Genomic DNA, 15,758 nt, shown 5'->3' with positions numbered 1-15,758 from the left:
GAGAGAGAGAGAGAGAGAGAGAGAGAGAGAGAGAATTTATTTTTAATATTTATTTTTTAGTTTTCGGTGGACACAACATCTTTATTTTATTTTTATGTGGTGCTGAGGATCGAACCCAGCGCCCCGCGCATGCCAGGCGAGTGCACTACCACTTGAGCCACATCCCCAGCCCTGTAGTCATCTTTTCATGCATAGGAAGGACCTGAAACAAGGTTAAGAGTATCAATAAGTTTACTAATACAAATCTCCTGAAATAGGATTTTGGGGAAGAAACAATAGTTCCTATGTCAAAATACATGCATGCCTATGTGTGAACACAGTGAACAAATAGATATAATTCAATGTACAGGGTCAGTCATAGTATAATAAACTATGTGGGGTATGTGGTCATAATTGTAAAATTAAAAAGGACCTTAGAGATCTTCTGTTTTATAATAATGAAATTTTGTTACAATGAGAGAACATAACTGAAGATCACATCCTCATTCTGTGTTAAGTGGGGGATGAGACAGAGTTTATGTTTAACCTTTCTGAGGGAATTATTAAAATAATTTTAAATTCTTGAAGTATAGAAAGGATAGTGCCGAATCTTTCCACCCCCATCTCTTTTAACTTTTAGAACTTTAGGAACATCTTGTGCTTCATGGGGTAATTTTTGCATATTTTGAGAGTGTAGTTGAATGCTTTTCTGGTTGAGCTGATGCAATTTGAGGGTGGAAATTGGTGGTGTTCACTGGAATAAGACACAATAATTTATAAAGATTGTTAAAATTTTATTAATTTGTTCAAGTACAAATTGAATATTATAAACCATGTCTTTAAAGAAAGTTACACAAACATAAATTTGAGGAAAACATTTTCTGTAAATGCAATAATGTTGAATGGATATTATACTCTGAGGAAATGTAATATTTTGTACAAATTTAAGGTATTAAACAAATCATCTTTAATTTTGGTGAATGTAATATTAACACACATTCTATGAGTTAGGCACTGTTCTTGGCCTTTTAGAATGTGTAATTTATTATTCATAACAATACTGTTATCACCTTTGTTTTATATATATGTAAAGAAAATGAGTATCCTTTAGAAAAGTCAAATACTTGCTCTAGGTCACAAGGTTGATAATGTATGAACTACAGCTTGAATAGAATTTTCTTGACTTGAATGCTCTTTTCATAATAGGCTTCTCTCTCCCTGGTGAGTTTCAGTTGAATTGAATTTATTGTACAGGGGTGAGTAGATGAAGGGTACTATCTCTGGGACTAATGCTATCCTTTTACTAACTAGCTGTGACAGGGTCAAGGTATTTTATCGCTCTGCTTTTTAATATGTACATCTGTTAAAAAAAAGGAGTTTTCAGCTGGAGTTTCTTATTGCCCTAGAAATATATTTAATTTTTTCCAAAGTTTTTCTTACTTTACAACTATCTAAAAGATAATAGATTTTAATTATTTTCTTGGTATTGGAATGTGTCTTTATAATCACTGCTTTCCTCTAAAGCAATTGTCTTTGGTGCTCAGTCTCATAGGTTATTATTTCATAATCTCTGGACAGTTTACACAAGTACAAACAGTGAGAAAATTTGAAAATATTGTACCTAAGGGTCAGTAAATAGTTTAGATTTAAAAATATATCCTGTTTATTTACACTTATTGCAACAGTGCTTTGTGCTATGACTAATGTGAAATCTAGGTGCTGAAAAACATGAAAGAACATAACAAGAATAATAACATCTTACATTTATGTTCATCACATTAATTATATAAATACAAATTGAGGGAGAACTGGCACACTTCAAAAAATAGAGAACTTAATTTTCCTATTCTTATATAGTGCCAGAGTTGTGGCAGGCTAATAAACCTGCAAAGAACAATTAGAAAAAAATAGAAAAATGAATCTCAAACATGGACTTTAAGATCACTGTGATCAGCAAGTTCAAGAAAGACTTACTAGAAAAATTGGAGTCTTAAACATTAATACATAATTTATACACCATGAGAATCACCTCCTTAAAGTGTATAATTCAGTGGATTTTGAGTATTCACAGATATGTGCAGTATCATCACTAATTCCATTATATTTCTACCACTCCAAAATGAATCCCAGTGACCATTATCAGTCACTTCCCTTTCTCCCCTTCCTTCCGCCCTGGACATCCACTAAGAGTTTCTTTCTCAGTGAGTTTGTCCATTTTTGACATTTCATATAAATGGAATAATATAAGATGTGGCCTTTTCTGTCTGCCACCTTCTGATAAGCATAATCATAATGTTTTCAAGATTCAATCATATCGAAGCATGTATCAGTACTTCACTACTTACTATGGATGAATTGCATTTTATTCTATAGATAATATTTCATTTTGTTTTTTCACTGATAAACAGTTGAATTATTAACATCTTTTAATTATTGTGAATATGTTGTTACAAACATCCTGTTAGTTTTGTGTGAATATATTATTTTTCATAGGCATATACTTAGGCATGAAAATGCTGGCTCATATAACTCATGTTTATATGAGGAATTCTCAAACTATTTCCCAAAGCACCATGCCATTTTTTATAATTTCAACCAAGACTACATGAGAGTCTTGTTTGGCAAATCTGTTGCTACAGCAATTTAGTAGGAGAGAAGTGGCATTTAATTGTGGTTTTGATTCACATTCCCTTAATTGTGAATGAAGTTAAGCATGTCTTCCTGTATTTATCATTCATAAATTTACCATGAATAAATACCTATCTAAATCTTGTACTGATTTTTGATTTGGCTTGGTTGACTTTTAAATCCTGAGTTAGAAGGGCTCTGTAGAGATTATAGGTATGAATCTTTTGTATAATTTTCAATTTTTTTCTCACATTCTGATTCTCTTTTGTTTTCTTCATATGGTTTTATAGCATGAAAATGTTAAATTTTGGTGAAAGTAAATTTATCTTTTTCTTTTGTTTGTGGTTTTGGTGTGTGTCTAAGCAATTTCTGTCTATTGAAGCTTGTGAAAATTCATGCCTACCTATCTGTCTAAAACATAGTTTATGTTTAAAATGTAGTTTCAAGGTTAACATGCCAAAATTACTTGCATTTCTATAAACAACAAAGGGAGAAACAGAAAATTATATGTTTAAACTGACATTGTCTACACTATAATAATAAAATGAATTTTAAGAAATAAGTCTATTACTAGATGTACTTTCCTTGCAAACTAAAAACTAGTATTGAGAGAAGTTAATAAAGCTAAAATATGGAGGGCTATGCAATCTTTATGGATTGAAAGCACAATAAACAAAAATGTCAATTTTGTAATGTGGTCAATTCTTTTTAAACTCTGCAAATATTCTATATACTCAATATACTATGGATAATTTGCAGTGCTTTTTGTAGAAATTAATAGATTGATTCTAAAAGTTCAATGGAATTGCAAAGGGTCAGGCAAATTTTGAAGAATGAATTTTGTGCTTACTTTATAGGGTTTGAAGATTTATTATAAAGCTACAATAAGAAAAAATGATATTAGAACAAAAAATATGATATTAGTGTGAATTGTGAAATACGAAAGTAGATCCCCCAACATATGGTCACATGTTTTATTACAAAAGTGACATGCCAGTATAGGGAGAAAACCCCTTAATTAAATAAAATTTTACATGATTTGCCAAACACTATTCAACTGTTCATTTATCAGTGAGTAAATCATCTTAACCTCAAATCTGATTCCAGTAGAAGGAACATGTATTTCTTACTTGCCTCTATTTTTGACAATATTTTTTGTTCTATAATTTAAAAAAATAAAGGTGACCAAGCCATAGGACCAAGCAAGAGATGACAATATAAAAAGATATGCTGTTCTTAAGAAAAATCCAAAGTAAACCTAAATCGATGGTTGTATTGGTAAAAGATGATACACCAAGAGAAAATTTAGAATGATGTTAGATGTATCTATTCAATGTACCAGGAAGTGCTTTATGAAAAATTAAGAAAGTTCTATTTATTTCTAACTTAAATATTCAAACTAGAGATGCATAATCTGTATGTGTATTCATTATATTCATATACACATTTTTTCACGTCACATAGCAAAGGGATATTTTATAAAGCATACTGATTAAGTTTGGACTGAACAATAACTTAAAGGGTGTAAAAGTAGATGGATTTTTTTCTTTTAATGCAAAGAATCAAATAATACTTTTGATTATCAAATAAATATTTGCAGATATCAAAAATAATAATCAGATTTCAGGTTTCTAAATTTTTGGCTCATGACCCCAAATGAAACTTTACATACTCTACAAATGTAGATATGCATAAATTTAACATATGGTTTTAGACCCTTTGCTTTTTATCTATAAGCACTTCAGACTACAAACTACAGTTGCAAATTATGAGCACCTACCCTGATAAATTAATATAGCACACAGCTGAGACAACTAAGCAACACTGATAATGTTACTGGCTTTGTTACAATCTTAAACATCATTAAGCATCCTACCCTGCATGGTTAATCAGTCAATTCATTAAATTGTCGCAATAGACATCAAGTATTCATTATCACCCAACACTGTGCCAAGTACTGCATGCATAATCTTTGAAACTTTTGGAAAAATCCATAGTTATTGCTGAATTTTAGCATATATTAAGTAACCCAAATTACAGAAGATCCTTAAAAAAGTGATTCACATATCTTACTAACCTACAACAGATAGGGCAAAATGTTAATTTTTTTTCATACTTATCTGTATAGAATCTGACAGTAAAATCCTAGGAACTCTTAATTTTCCAAAATAAAATTTTATTTCTATCCATACCATATGTTGTTTCATCTGATCTTAAACCATGATTTGAACTTACTGACAACAAGGAAGGAGCAGAATAAAGTGAAGAAGGCAAAAAAATCTTCTAGTGATCTGAACTAATGGTAACATCCCAAAGAAATATTTGCCCCTAGAATGCAGCAATGTGAAATGACTCTAAAACATTGACTGCAGTTCTTCCTCTGGTGTTATTTGGATGTATACATAACAGGTTATCAAAAGCATGCATTGATATTTACTTTTTACTGTGGAAAAATCTGGTCTGAACAAAGAGTAGAGGTTTTTGTTTAACAAAGTATTTTGGAAGATGGAAAATTTCCACATTGCCACACAGGTATAATCATTTTATAATAATTCAGAAGCTACTTTAAGATTTCATATTGTGAGCATCAAATTTTACTAGTTGTAGAAGAACAGAAATAGCAATAAAAATATTAATAGGACACTAGGAAGATGAGAGCTTATATTAAATTCATTCATTCTGCCTATGACCCATCCATTCATTAATCAGTTTGTTCATCCATCAATCTATTCATTGCTCCATCCATTTACATACTATGAGATGCATGGAGATATAATGGTGCACAAAAATGTATGTGAGAGAGTCGTGGGACTCTCACAAGGAAAAATGTAACAAAATACACAATGACTATAATAGGTGATGGGATTTTAAATTATCTTTATCCTTATAGACTTTTTATATATTTTATTTGTCCTTATTAGTTATCCTTGATAGTAGAATGTATTTTAACATTTTATACATAAATGGAGTGTAACTTCTTATTTTTCTGGTTGTATGTGGTGTAGAATTACACCAGTCATGTAATCATATAAGTACATAGGGTAATAATGTCCCATTAATTCAACTGACCTTCTTACCCCCATACCCCCTGCCTTCCCTTCACTCCCCTCTGCCTAATCCAAATTACCTCTATTTTCCCCTGCCACCCTCTATTGTGAATTATCATCTGAATATCAGAGAAAACATTTGGCCTTTGGTCTTTGGGGATAGGCTTATTTCACTTAGCATGATATTTCCCAGCTTCATCCATTTACCTGCAAATGCCATAATTTCATTCTTCTTAAAGGCTGAGTAATATTGTATTGTGTATATGTACCACATATACACAATGTGGTACATATACACAATGTACTTCCTTTATCTGTTCATTTGGTGATGGGCATCTATGTTGGTTCCAAAGTTTGGCTATTGTGAATTGAGCTGCTATTGATATGTCTGCATCTCTCAGTATGCTGACTTTTAAGTCCTTTAGGTATGAACTGAGGAATGGGATAACTGGGTCAAATGCTGGTTCCATTCCAAGTTTTCTGAGGAATCTCCATACTGATTTCCAGAGTGGTTGTACCAATTTTCATTGCCACCAGCAATGTATGAGTATACCTTTTCCCCCACATCCTCACCAGCATTTATTGTTACTTGTATTTTCGATAATTGCCACTCTGATTGGAGTGAGAGGAAATCTCAGTGTAGTTTTAATTTGTGTTTCTCTAACTGCTAGAGATATTGAACATTTTTTCATATATTTGATTGATAGTATTTCTTCTTTTGTGAAGTGCCTGTTCAGTTCCTTTGCCCACTTATTGATGGGTTATTTGGTTTTCTTTAGTGTTAAGTTTTTTAGTTCTTTATATATCTTGGAGATATGCTCTATCTGAGGTCCTGGTGGCAAAGATTTTCTCCCATTCTTTAGGCTGTCTCTTCACATTCTTGATTGTTTCCTTTGCAGTGAAGAAGCTTTTTATTTTGATCCCATCCCATTTGTTGATTTTACTTCTTGTGCTTTAGGAATCTTGTTAAGGAAGTCAGTTCCTAAGCTGACATGATATAAACTTGGGGGTACTTCTCTTCTAGTAGGGATAGAGTCTCTTCTATTGCCTAAGTCCTTGGTCTACTTTGAGTTGAGTTTTGTGCAAGGTGAGAGATATGGACTTAATTTCATTTTGCTACATATGGATTTCCAGTTTTCCCAGCACCTTTTGTTAAAGAAGCTATCTTTTCTCCAGTGTATGTTTCTGGCACTTTTGTCTAAATGAGATAACTCTATTTATGTGTGTTTGTCTCAACACACCTTCATGTTTAAAACACTAGAAAAACTAGGGATAGCAGGAACATACCTCAACATTGTAAAAGCAATGATGTCACTATCATTCTAAATGGAGAAAAATTGGAAGCATTTCCTCTAAAAAATGGAACAAAACATGGATGCCCTCTTTCAGCACTTCTATTCACAAGCATCCTTGAAACTTTAGCTACAGCAATTAGACAGAAGAAAGAAATTAAAGGGATATGAAGAGGAAAAGAAGAACTCACAGTATTCCTATTTGCTAATGATATGATTCTATATTGAGAAGACCTAAAAAAGTCCACCAAAAAACTTCTGGAACTCATAAATGAATTCAGCAAAGGAGAAGGATATCGTTTCTATACATCAGTGATGAATCTATTGAAAGAGAAATTAGGAAAACTCACCCATTCTTAACAGTCTCAAAAAAACTTGTAAATCAGTCTAATAAAAGAGGAGAAAGACCTCTACAATGAAAACTACAGAACATAAAAGAAAGAAATTGAAGACTGTAGAAGATGGAAAGATCTCCCTTGATCTTGGATAGGCAGAATTAGCATTGTCAAAATGGCCATACTACCCAAAGTGCTATATACATTTAATACAATTCCTATTAAAATTCTAATGACATTCTTCATAGAAATAGAAAAAGCAGTTTCATTTGGAAAAATAAGAGATCTGGAATAGCAAAAAAAAAAAAAAAAAAAAAAAAAAAAAAAAAAAAAAATCCTTAGCAAGAAAAGTGAAGCAGGAGGCACCACAATACCAGACCTTAAATCATAGTACAGAGCTATAGTAACAAAAATGGCATGGTATTGGCACCAAACAGACACATAGATCAACAGTATAGAATAGAAGACAGAGACAAATCCTAATCCACTTCTAACCACCATAATTTTAACTGATATTTACATTTTTATTATTTCAAATTTTTTTCATGTATTAATTTATTTGATACTTGTAACAAATCTTTGAGAAAGGAACTATTAATATTTCTGTTTTATAGATGAAGAAATAAAAGCACAGAATACATAATTACCTAATTTCATTTTCTTAATAAATTGAAGAATCTGAGCTTAGGCAGTACATCCAAGCACTGCATTTTCAGATCCCACAGCTGTATTTTCTCTTAATAATGGAAGTATGTTAATTCAATTAGCAATAGTCCAATGGAATCCACAAAAGATTAATAAACATAATTTTTACTGCTTATGATTGACTGGTCAGTACTGATAACTGTTTATGGACATGTTCTCCCTCAAGCCTCTCAATATTCAAACAATTAAGCATTTCTTCCTAGAATGAAAAGTGAGCTATGGAATAGTTAGATACCCTGGCTGAGATCAAACCACTCAGAAAAAAAGAGCAGGCATTTGAACCAGGTCTGTTTTATTCTAAAACCCATATTCTTGACCACTTTATCTAACTTCCTCCAGTAAAATATACTTATTAAAATAAATATTTGTGTCCAAAATGTAATAAATGTATCCAACAAAAATGAACCCAACTAAGGATTATGTAAAATTTAACTACTGAATTAGGTAGAGAGAAGTGATGGGAGGGGAGAGGAGGGAGTGGGGGGATAGGAAGGACAGTAGAATGAAACAGACATTATTATTACTGTGTGTATACATGTGACTGCATAACCAATATGATTCTGCAACCTGTACACTCAAAAAAATGAGAAATTATATCCCATCTGATTCAAATGTATGATATGTCAAGGTCATTGTACTGTCATGTGTAACTAATTAAAACAAATAAAAATACATAATATCAACTATTAAGTTAATATTTAAAATAAACTTTTGATGATTTACATTAATATAAATACAAAATAACCTTGAATTTTATCTTTTCCTTAATTGTGCAAACCAATGACTCTGGACTATCTACATCATATCAAATGAGGTTGCACTCTTGGATGGATGCCTAAGTCTTTCTCACCTGGTGCTCTCATCTTGAATAAAAGTGTGTATAAGCAGAGGGAATCAGCAGGCATCTTTGGTTAGTATGCCAACATTAGAATACTAGCAGATGAATATTTAATAATTAACAAAGTAAATGGCAGCCACAAGAGTCAATATTTTGCAGGGAAAGTAACTCAGCCTTCTCTGAAATGAGGATGTCACTGGTTGCCAATAAAAGATTTAAGATATCTGTCTGAAGCAAGAGTCTCATTCTAACAGGATGAAGGAAAGAATGTGGGCAGAAGCCCTAAAGCCAAGCTTGCAAAGATTATTCCCAAGACTTCCCAATCAATGACTAAGGCTATTAAGGCAATAGCCATTATTGCCCCTCTCTCTACCATGTGTTAGGCTATTAAGAACAAAATCTGTATTTTATATTCAACTTTATAAATTTAGGTCCCTGATATCAAGGAAGAAGTAAATTACATTTGCTTCACAAATAAATGATAAATTTCATAATAAAAACCTCACAGGCTTGCAGATTTCCCAGTCTTGAGGTTTTTAAAATAATAAATGTTCAGTACAAAGCACTTACATTTCTAAAATCAGATAGTTCATTAAGGATATACATGACTCTAGAATTCAGGCTTATTTACTCCTAAAACACTAATTAGCTATACTTTTCATTATAAAATGCAGATACTATGAGCACACATTTTGTCAATTAACAATATCTATCTCTAAGAAGTTTATATTTTTCTTTCAGCGCTAATGATGGAATCACCTACCACATAAGGTAAGAATCCTGTTGGTTATTTAATTTCAGTTTCCTCGAGTGTGAAAGGAAAGGGTTAGATCTGATGCTTGCTTGCTAAGTATCCTTAGAGTTCTACATTTTTGTAACTCTACATTTATATGTCTTAATTTTGGCCAAAAGAGTTCAAAACACATTATAAATTCCATATGAAATAAACAACTGGTACTGAATATTATACTAGATTTTTTTTCCTTGAAAATTAAGTTAAAGAATTGGGATGCTATTCTTGGTGGCAAAATTCTTTTTCTATAACATACTCACTTACTTATACTGAATTGTTTAAGTCTCTAGGGAATAAATGACACAGATCTTTAAAAATTTACTTTTATCTGGTAACATTTTCATTACCTGCTGATTTACCTATGCATGTTCAAGTGGTGAATATGAATATTTTCAAAGATTTTTTTCAATGATTAACAAATCTGTGTCCCAAACTATGTTTGGAGTAGTATCCTTTTATAACAAACTTTAAAAATATCAAATATCATTATTAGTTCTAAAGAGATTGCATAAGTCATTTTTATATCTTAGATAAGCCATCTCCAAATAGAAATATAACAGAGTCCCTGAGGGAGAGACAGGATAGTTTGAGGTATTATAATCATCAAAGGAGGTATAGGTTGAAAAGGTTGAGAGACTCTGTCACAAAGAAAAATTATCTGGACACCCCTGGAGATCTTCCATCAAATGGAAGAAGAAAGTTCACAAAAGTTAATTATTAAAAAAAAAAACCCAAATCTAGAACAAATGAATTTTAATAACTACTTTCAAAGAATGATTACTTTGTTCATTATGAATTTCAAAACAAGAGTTTGACATATATATGATATTATGTGAATCTTGAATATTTTCATGAGAGAATTGAGTTCAAGTCTCACCTCTGTCACTTGGATAGGTTCCTTCATTTTTCTGGATTTCAGTTTTCTTATGTAAAAAGAATAGCTAAATCTTTGTTCACTGCCTATAAAGTTCTACGAATATAAAATTTTAATATATTTTATGCCAATTTTTGGTAAAAGTATTTTATAGCTTACATATAAAAAGAGCACATAATACTAGAGAGCTAAATTTGTCTTTATATGGTGAATGGAAGTTCCTGAGTTTAAGGTTAGCAGACAAGTCATCAATACTTTAACTAAATCTTGCATCAGAATCACCAGTGAGAGAGCATCATCATCCTGGAAATGTTACTCTGTAGATCCAATAGTGTATCTGAGCTTCTGTAGTGTGAGCATTGCTATGCATCTCTAGTTAAGAACCATTGTTCCACATTCTCTCTTGAAACATTTCTTGAGTTGAGATTGCAGACAAAACCTATGCTAAAAAGGAAACAAATACAAAGTTATAATTAATATCAAAAGACCACTTCTTTCAGAGACGTTTGCAGATCAATTCAGTTTTTCTTGTGACTTTCACTGGATCAGAGCTTATAGATCTTAAAAATTTTCACTGTTTTTGCATAAATGTGTGATAATAAAAATAGCAGGTAATAAAACAGTTTGTACTGAGATAGAATATGCATAAAGAGGAACACATATATTTTAAGTTCTGAATGTTTACATATATAATGTATAATTTTTTATCATTATATATAAATTTGATCTCATATATCTTCTCAAAATCTACTCACCACCCTTTTTACCCTTTTTAGAAAGCATCTGCCTTAGGAAGCCGACATGAATGACCTATAAAAGCCCCTGTGCCCTCTGGTCAATGGGTATCCTTGTTAAGACATCATAGAAAAGAAGAATGAATTTGATGTATTTTGCTTTTGGATCACTTTTGGCAAGGTCATCTCCAGTGACTTTGTCCCTTTACGTGTTCTTTTCCCAATAAACTCTTTATGGCACATTTTTGCTTTTGAATTCTAATAATTGCTCCTTTTCCTTATCCCTTGAGGGATGGCAATAGCTTTGGTACAACTGGCCTCAGTTTGTCACACTACCCCTTGTTGCTTTTCTGTCTTTACACCCTTGAAAATAAACCCTCCTGGAATTATCTAGGCCATCTATGTCTTATTCATTGGGATCCTGACTTATCTGTCTGTTTTGTTAAAACTGCATTTGAGAGCCAATCCCCCATTTTTTTTTTAACAAAAATCAGGTTGGGATGGATGAAGATCCCAAACTTTGTAAAAAAAAAAATCTCCTGCTCTGCCAAAAACACCTAAGCATCTGAGGAAGAGTGTAGTTCAAGCTATACTGAAATTGAAATGGTAGTGGATATAAGAAAATGAGATGTCTATCTGATCTGATATGGAAATAAACAAGGAGTTGTGAATTTTAACTAAATACAAACATCAAGTCACAAAGCTGAGGCTAGTAGTGTTTTTTAGCATGCTCCAGAGACACTTGATCTGCAACATTACATTCATCTGGCGGCAGCCCATTAATAGAAAAATAAAGGAGAGCTGGAAGGCATTCATAGGGGAGAAGCAAAATGATAAAAAGCAATGGAGTGCTGCCACGTGACAAGAGATGAAAAAGACGCTGTCCCTGTGCTTTAGCTAAGTGGTGAGGAAGGTGGACATGACAACTGTCTATCATCATGTAAAGGCTGTAAACTCCAAAAGAGAGGCACTGCTCTTTGTAGAGACGGATTAAAAAGAGAAAAGTTTAGATTAAGTAACAGGACTATCTCCTAATGCAGATACGGTTTATGATTTGTAAAGCTAAATACTACATTATTTAATCTTTGAAAAAGACCAAAATGAAACAAGTTACAAATAATTTCTTAATATTATATATGTAGATTCCCTATAGCACATCTATCTTTCCACCTGCCTTCATCTCTGCCTATCAAAATCTATTGATATATCTTGTAAATTTGCCTTTCACAAACATAGGAATAAGAATAATGATTACTACCTGTAATGATTACTGTAGATTTTGTGCTAGACATTTAAGAAGCTTCTTAATTTACTGTAAACATTGTCTTGGAGCAATCAAGAAAACTAAGGATTAGAAAAATTGAGCAACGTTCTATAGGTTGTCCAAGTAGTAAGCAGCAGAATTTATGATATGAACCCTGGGGTTTTCATCTCATTGAATCACTGGATAGTACCTTATTACATAGTGAATTTTCATCATTCTATTATTTATATGCCTATATGGTCTCTTTTACAAATTCTATGAAGTATTTGGTAGCTAATTAACTTGACTACATGCAATATGTTTAGGTATCTTAAAATAGGTCTGTTTCTGGTTATCAAACTTGCAGGCAAGAGTAGCCACTTGCCAATCTTGAACAAATCATGTATTCATCATCATTCTAGCTATGAGGATAAGGTAAAGGCTAAATAATTTCATTTTCTTCTCTTCCTTGGTATCATCCATTTTTCACTTTGAAAAAATAATTTCTTCGTCAACTACTATATGCAATGCAAATTATTAGTTATAACATAGTTATGAAGTTGTATTTTGAAAGAAATTATGCCATTGGGCTCTTTCATTGAAAAAACATTCATCACCTCTCACACTTCATATTTTTTCAATTTAATTTAATTTGTAAGTACTTGAAAGAAAATCATGCTCATGACTAACATTTCAAATACACAGACTACTATGGAGAGCAAGGAATAGACAGAGCCATGTTTACCTTGCAATCTTCAACCTCTGTGGTTAGAGGTGAGCATGGCTAACAATTTTATTTGTGTGTGTGTGTGTGTGTGTGTGTGTGTCTTTCCAGGGATTTTCTATGCATGTATCTGTGTACATTTTTTTTTTCATGTAGCTAATTATCTTGGTTATCTCTTCATATCAGTACATAAAGCAATATTTTAGTCTTCTAATGACTGTTAAACATTCAATTGTAATGGAGTAACATTATTTATTCAGTTTCCATTAATTTATATTTAGATAGTTTCAAGAAACTTAAACAATTCTGCTATGAATATATATCTACATTTATTTTTGCATACTTCCCATACTGATAGGACAGATTTCTTGCTGGAGCATTTCAGGGTTAAAACATATATACATTCATTTTTTACATGTTTTTCTCAAATTGCCATCCCTAAAGTGGGTTTTTACATTGGCACAAATAACATGAGGGTCCAAATAGGCTGTTCACACTTTAAAATTTACAATGAACTCCAGGATGATATGGTTTCAACTTCTATATTGTGGGCATAAAATGGCAATTTGCCAAAGATGAATATTTTATTTTACATTAATACTTTATTCTTGAGGTAGACTAACCTTTGTCCACTTATATTTTCAAGTCAATAACATGACTTATGTGTATTTTTCCATGACTTAATGAAAAGAAACTAATGTTTAAAATAACAGATTTGGTTAATTCTTTGTTCTGGCTGCTTCTCAGACTATTTCTTCTACCTGGAAAAATCCACTTCAGTCTTGCATGTCTAAATTCCACCTATTCTTTATGGTTTGTTTCAAATGTTCTCTCCTTTATCTAAATAATGTTTCCTTCCTCAGAAATTTCTACACTTCTATTTAACCCTTTTCTAGTAAACATTTTACATTTTAAGTCTCCAATCACTGTTGCTATCATTATTAACAGACTTCAAATCTATAAATGTTCTTATACTCCCCTGTCTCCCTTTCCCGGTTCCATGGATTGATTAAAATTAAACTATAAGTTTAGTATTATTTTACTAGTTTTATTTCCTTTTAAAATGTTCTAAGTTTTTGTTTTTAAGATCAACCAATTAAAATATTTTCATCCTAAAATTTCAGAATTTCTAACAGTGAACAATGTTCTATAAGTGCCTCTTTGGAATTCAGTTAATAAACAAATGCAACTTTAAATACTGAGAGTTAAATCTGACACACTGGTGAGAGCAAGCGTGGATGCTATCATATTAAAGGCCTTTGGAGGCAGGCTAGCATAGTTTACACGCCATTGAGCCTATTTATAGAGCTGACTCCTTTTTGCAATGTCAACTGTAACATTACACTTATTTTAAGCCTCAGTATCTCAAATATCAGCCCCTACTAGTTGTATAGTTCTCTCTTATTTGATATCAGAGAGCCCAATGGAGCCTTCTGAAGTACCCAGTCAGATTAGCAAAGATAATTTTTTAGAAGTTCCTAATTTATCTGATTCTGTTTGTGAAGATGAAGACGTTGGAGATAATTTCAAGCCTGGCTTCTCTCCTCAACCCAGTAGACGAGGTTCTGAATCTTCTGAAGACATGTACCTGGACACCCCAACTTCAGGTACCAGAAGAGTTTCATTTGCTGACAACTTTGGATTCAATCTTGTGTCCATTAAAGAATTTGATTGCTGGGAATTACCGAGTGTTTCAACCAATTTTGACTTAAAGAAGGATGTTTTCCATACTGAAGAGTATGTACTATCTCCACTCTTTGATTTGCCTTCTTCAAAAGAAGATCTCATGCAACAACTTCAAGTACAGAAAGCAATATTAGAGTCAACTGAATATCTTCCTGGGTCTACAAGTATGAAAGGCATTATTCGAGTTTTGAATATTTCTTTTGAGAAGTTAGTATATGTGAGAATGTCCTTAGATGACTGGCAGACACATTATGACATTTTAGCAGAATATGTTCCTAATTCATGTGATGGTGAAACTGATCAGTTCTCCTTTAAGATTTCATTAGTTCCTCCTTATCAAAAAGATGGCAGTAAAGTTGAGTTTTGTATACGTTATGAAACTTCTGTTGGTACATTTTGGTCAAATAATAATGGCACAAATTATGCACTGGTTTGTCAAAAGAAAGAACAAGAGCCAGAGCCTGTGAAGCCACGGGAAGAAGTTTCTAATAGACAAATAAAAGGCTGCTTAAAGGTAAAATCAAGGTGAGGATATATCTTGCAATTATTTGTTATTCATCATCTTGAAAGATTTTAATGCTGTCCTTTATATCACATGCTGTAGTAAATAGTTACTTTAAAAAAGATATACTGCCTGCTATGTAAAACAGTGGTGTCAGGCTTAACAAGGTCAATGCTAGTCAAATAGTTCTGTTATTTCTTCTATAAATGTTAAAAAAATGGGTATAAAGTAATAGATGGTAGGGGAACTATAATATGTGTATTACTTGCTTAATGAGTTATAAATTAATTTTAAACCACGAAATTCAGACTCTTCATAAGCTATTTATTTTGACATTTAAAGTATATTTATTTTTAGTACTTTTAAAGTGTCTGTGCT

General features: G+C 32.0%; 1 protein-coding gene across 1 annotated transcript in view; it reads left to right on the top strand.

Moving 5' to 3' along the window:
• Window positions 1–14,521: 14,521 nt before the first annotated feature.
• Window positions 14,522–15,758, top strand: part of Ppp1r3a (protein phosphatase 1 regulatory subunit 3A) — a 35,042-nt gene continuing 33,805 nt past the window's right edge. The window contains exon 1 of the mRNA XM_015488264.2: window positions 14,522–15,403. Coding sequence (XP_015343750.1) covers window positions 14,616–15,403 — 788 coding nt within the window. The 5' untranslated portion in view covers window positions 14,522–14,615. The remainder of the gene's footprint in view (window positions 15,404–15,758) is intronic.

This window comes from Marmota marmota, unplaced genomic scaffold, assembly GCF_001458135.2.
Source record: "Marmota marmota marmota unplaced genomic scaffold, marMar, whole genome shotgun sequence".
Classification (NCBI taxonomy): Eukaryota; Metazoa; Chordata; class Mammalia; order Rodentia; family Sciuridae; genus Marmota; species Marmota marmota.
The sequence above is the reverse complement of the archived record's forward strand: the minus strand, read 5'-3'. Positions and strand labels throughout refer to the sequence as shown.